Source organism: Octodon degus, unplaced genomic scaffold (genome assembly GCF_000260255.1).
Source record: "Octodon degus isolate 3935 unplaced genomic scaffold, OctDeg1.0 scaffold00287, whole genome shotgun sequence".
Lineage (NCBI taxonomy): Eukaryota > Metazoa > Chordata > Mammalia > Rodentia > Octodontidae > Octodon > Octodon degus.
In genome coordinates this window covers 1,829,614-1,834,307 of record NW_004524863.1, presented here as the reverse complement: position 1 = coordinate 1,834,307, position 4,694 = coordinate 1,829,614, and the positions used below count along the sequence as shown (strand labels likewise).

Genomic DNA, 4,694 nt, shown 5'->3' with positions numbered 1-4,694 from the left:
ATATAAGCCTGCAAAGTTAGTTTAAAAGGAACAGAACATAGGGGACTCAGGTCAACAATTCTGACACTGCCAGTCAAGTGGAAGACCCAATACTATTATGGACTACTGGACTCTTTTGGAATATTTTGCTGAGCTCACACACCTATAATATTCAAATGATGGAACTAAACGAAAAAGGGAATACAGATGAATGTCCATTTGTATCTGTGTATTCAAAATGGCTAGGATAAATATATAGTTACATTCTCTTAATGAATAGAGGAATTTGTTCTAATAGTGTTTGTAAATAGGATATAATGTCTGCATCTTGTACAGCAAATAACCACTAGGAAGAGAGGATGCAATGTGTTAATTATTGAAACTGTCCTACCAATTTGGTTTGAAACTGTCTCATTGCTATTTGTTTCTCAATAAAATTATGGGAAAAAATAAAACAATAAAAGATAACAGAACAAAACAACAATAAAAAGAAAATTATAAGAAATTAAAAAGAAAAAAGTAATAAATTTAAGCATTAATTGCTCCATTAAATAAGTGCCAGCACAGAAACACAAGCAATACCTCCTAGGGTTATGGATAAATGTATATTCTTTAAATATTTGAAGGGCTTTCTGGTGAGAGGCATTAGAAATTCTATGAAACTACTACACATTTAGCCAAGACCAACATTATGACATTTCAACAGGGAGAGGAAGCCAAAGCTATAAGGGGTTACTTCATCAGGTGCTGTGATTCTCCATTACTGCATCTGTTCAGAGCATACACAGCATCCTTTCCAAATGTTGTAGATTAACTGTGAAGGAAGCCTAAGAAGGTGGTGTATGCTGGGACAGTGCAGCTGGTGTAGTACATCACAAAGGCCCACATAAGAAGAAAACAAAGAAAGTGGACAGTTACTATACTTCCAAAGAATGAGGTTACTGGAGAGTCTTATCACAAATAGTCATGTCACTGTGTGACATTCTAAATCTTAAGCTTAAACTTGTGATCGTAGACACCAGCCAATAACCATTCCGTACATACCATAATTTGTCTAGGGCTCCATTTCAGTTTAGAAAGTATGTTGTTGACAAGGCCACAACAGTTACTCCAACCCCTCACTCAGGAGAAAAATGTTAAGTATAGAACTGTTTTCTTCCCCTATGGGAGTGAGACCTCAGACATAGGACCACAGGATGGGCAAATTCATGGAATTTGAAGTTAAGAGATTTAGTTTCAAGTCCCATTCCTTTAACACTTTGTGTATTAGCTCAGGCAAGTTAGTTAATCTCTGTAGGACCCCTGACTCATCCATAAAAAGATGATACTAGTTCTCAATTGCTTTTGAGAGGGAAAATATGGAAAATGCTTTTAAAAATTATAGAAATGTTGGTTGTTTATAAATAGCTTCTTTTTCTAGGCTGTGACATAGCTTCTGGCCTAAGGAGATGGCTGAAAAAAACCACACTGTGCTGCCTGAATTCTTCCTTTTGGGATTCTCTGATATCAGGGACCTGCAGGGGCCACTGTTTTGTGTGGTATTTCTGGTCTACCTTGTCACCTTGATGGGTAACTCCTTGATCATCTTCCTCACACAAGCCAGTCCTACATTGCATTCCCCCATGTACTTCTTCCTGCATCACCTCTCCGTGGTGGAGATCCTCTACACCACCACCATCATACCTAGGACCCTGGCAGACCTGGCCTCCACATACCACAGGGTCATCTCCTTCCAGGGCTGTGTAGCCCAGATGTATGTCTTCATTGTCCTGGGCATCTCAGAGTGCTGTTTGCTCACAGCCATGGCCTATGACCGATATGCAGCCATCTGCAGACCTCTACACTACTCCACCCTCATGAGTCAACAAGCTTGCATGACCATGGTGGCCACCTCCTGGCTTATGGGGATCATCACAGCCACCACCCATTCATCCCTCATCTTTACTCTGCCTTTCCCCAACCACCCAGTCATCCCACACTTCTTCTGTGACATCCTGCCAGTCCTGAGGTTGGCAAGTGCTGGAAAGCACAAGAGTGAAATCTCCGTGATGACAGCTACAGTGGTCTTTATAATGGTCCCCTTCTCACTAATTATTACCTCCTATGCATATATTCTGGGTGCCATCCTGGCTATGGCATCAACCCAGAGCCGCCAAAAGGTCTTCTCTACTTGCTCCTCCCACCTGCTTGTGGTCTCCCTTTTCTTTGGAACAGCAAGTATCACCTACATCCAACCCCAGGGAGGCACTTCTGTCATCAGAGATCGAATCCTCAGTCTCTTCTACACAGTCATCACACCCATGCTGAATCCCATCATTTACACCCTTCGCAACAAGGAGGTGGCAGGTGCCCTGCAACACATGATGAAAAGACAGATCTTTTCACTATGAAGGGACTGAAGGAATGTCTACTCTTTCACTGACTGCTCCTCCTCCCAGTCATCAGATTCTGTACTTTAATGCTAGCCTAACAGGAACCATGAAGCCAAGAAATAATGTCTCCAGTTAGAGTCAAGGCTTCTGGTAAGAAAGAGAGACAGAGAGACAGAGACAGACAGAGAGTGAAGCAGAGAGAGACAGAGACAGACAGAAACAGGCAGAGACAGGCAGAGACAGAGAAACAGAGATCTTCCCCCTTATTACATAGTCCACACTCCATGTTAGAGCACAGGTTATGAGCATAAAGTAAAACAGATTTTGCTGCCTTGAAGAATATCTAGATTTCTCTGAATCCAAGTATCCAGAGTTCTATGAATTTGTTTCCTAACTAAATAGCCTCCCAGAGGCCATGGAGTTTATTTGGTCCTTGGGTTGCCTTTTGCTCTACAAATGTGTCTTAGTCTATTTGGAGGTACTGCTTTTAGCCTTTAGTAACTATGGGTTCTAGATATAAGATTTGCTCCTAAGGAAGACACCAACACAAAAAAGATACTTATGTTATATACCTAAAACAGTAGTCAAAAATCAAGAAACAAAAAGAAAAAATCTTGAACCAAGAGTTCCTATGACACTTGTCCAAGAAACACATTGGAATCCTGTACATCAGGCACCTTCTATGAGGTGCCTGATGCCTGCGTGTGATGGCACATGCCTGGAACCCCAGCAATTAGGAGGCTGAAGCACAATGATTGCTATGAGTTAGAGGCCACCTTGGGCTACAAAATGAGTTCAATTCCAGCCTGAACTGTGTAGTGAAACCCTGCCTCAAGAAGATAAAACACTGATATCCACTGACCTGAGAGGCAAGATCAATAGCTGAAATCAAGATCTAAAAATGACAACTGTAACAATAAAGCACTCTGCAGTTTAGGGTTCTGATGCAACTGCCATGGTGCCTCCAAGCAGGCAACAAATGGAGGGTCCTGATGCCATTTCTATGAGTGTCTTCGTAATGAGAAAGCCATAAAAGGCTGATGTGAAAGTACAGACTGTTCCAGATAATGCCTCCCTGTTCCTTCAGCCATCTGCATACCTTCACAACCTCTGTGTCCTCCTTATACAAGCCTTCAGTAGCTATGGCTTTCAGTGAAGAATAACAACTGCTAATATTTCATCAATGATGTGAGCTACTCAGGAAGAAATGATAGCCTAAACTTCCTTCTCACCACCTCATGATCTTTAAATTGTTCTTATCCTGCACAAACATGGCCCTTCTGCTAAGCACTGGTTCAAACAAAGGAAATAGTGCTTTCCCCAGTAGCTACACGCTGTCTCTCTTCTGATTTCCTATCCCATAGAATGCTGCAACTTCAGACAGAATTCTGTGCCTTTTCATAAGATGTTCTAACAGAAACTTCCCACAAACATTTACCCAACATGTCCACATAGAGAATTGTTATTCATCTTTCAAAATTCAACTCAAGAAGCTCCATAAAATTTGTTATCTGAAACAAATGTCTTTACTCCCCCTCTATGTTGTTCCAATTATAAACTTTTTTACAATGAATTATTTCTATTTTCAGTATTTCTTAATCTAATTCTAAGCTGTTAGTAACATGAATATGGGAAAAGGGGTCTCATTCCTTGTCACTACCAGCTAGCTTGATGAATATAACTGAATCAATCACTCAGAATAACAAAGCTCATTTCTGCCGACTTCCAGGAACCCACAGACACAGTCCTAGCCCAGGTCTGGTGAGTGTGTGGAGAGCTTCCTGCTACCCTGCGCCAGCGGGACCAGTCCCAGCCCAGGCGCAGCGTGGGCCGGACCCAATCCCACCTCCTCGGGCCACCCCCCACCACTCCGCCTTACATCCCCACCCCTCCTGCCGAGTAGGAATTTCTGCCGACTTCCGGGAACCCTCAGACCCAGTCCTAGCCCAGGTCCGGTGAGTGTGTAGAGAGCTTCCTGCTAACCTGCACTTGCGGGACCAGTCCTAGCCCAGGCGCAGCATGGGCCGACCCCCACCACTCCGCCGTACCTCCCCCACCCCTCCCGCCCAGTAGGAATTTCTGCCGACTTCCGGGAACACTCAGACCCAGTCCTAGCCCAGATCTGGTGAGTGTGTGGAGAGCTTCCTGCTACCCTGTGCCGACGGGACCAGTCAAAGCCAAGGCGCAGCATGGGCCGGACCTCTCCCACCCCCTTGGGCCGCCCCCCACCACTCCGCCGTACCTCCCCACACCTCACGCCAAGTAGGAATTTCTGCCAAATTCTGGGAACACCCAGACCCAGTCCAAGCCCTGGTCCGCAGCAGGAAGGAGCTGAGCACAGCA

At 44.1% G+C, this 4,694-nt stretch overlaps 1 protein-coding gene across 1 annotated transcript; it reads left to right on the top strand.

Annotated features, from left to right (window-relative positions):
- Positions 1-1,427: 1,427 nt before the first annotated feature.
- On the top strand, positions 1,428-2,369 carry LOC101587178 (olfactory receptor 10P1-like). Its single transcript, XM_004647125.1, has one exon. The coding sequence runs from the start codon at positions 1,428-1,430 to the stop codon at positions 2,367-2,369; it is 942 nt and encodes a 313-aa protein (XP_004647182.1).
- The last annotated feature ends 2,325 nt before the right edge of the window (positions 2,370-4,694 follow it).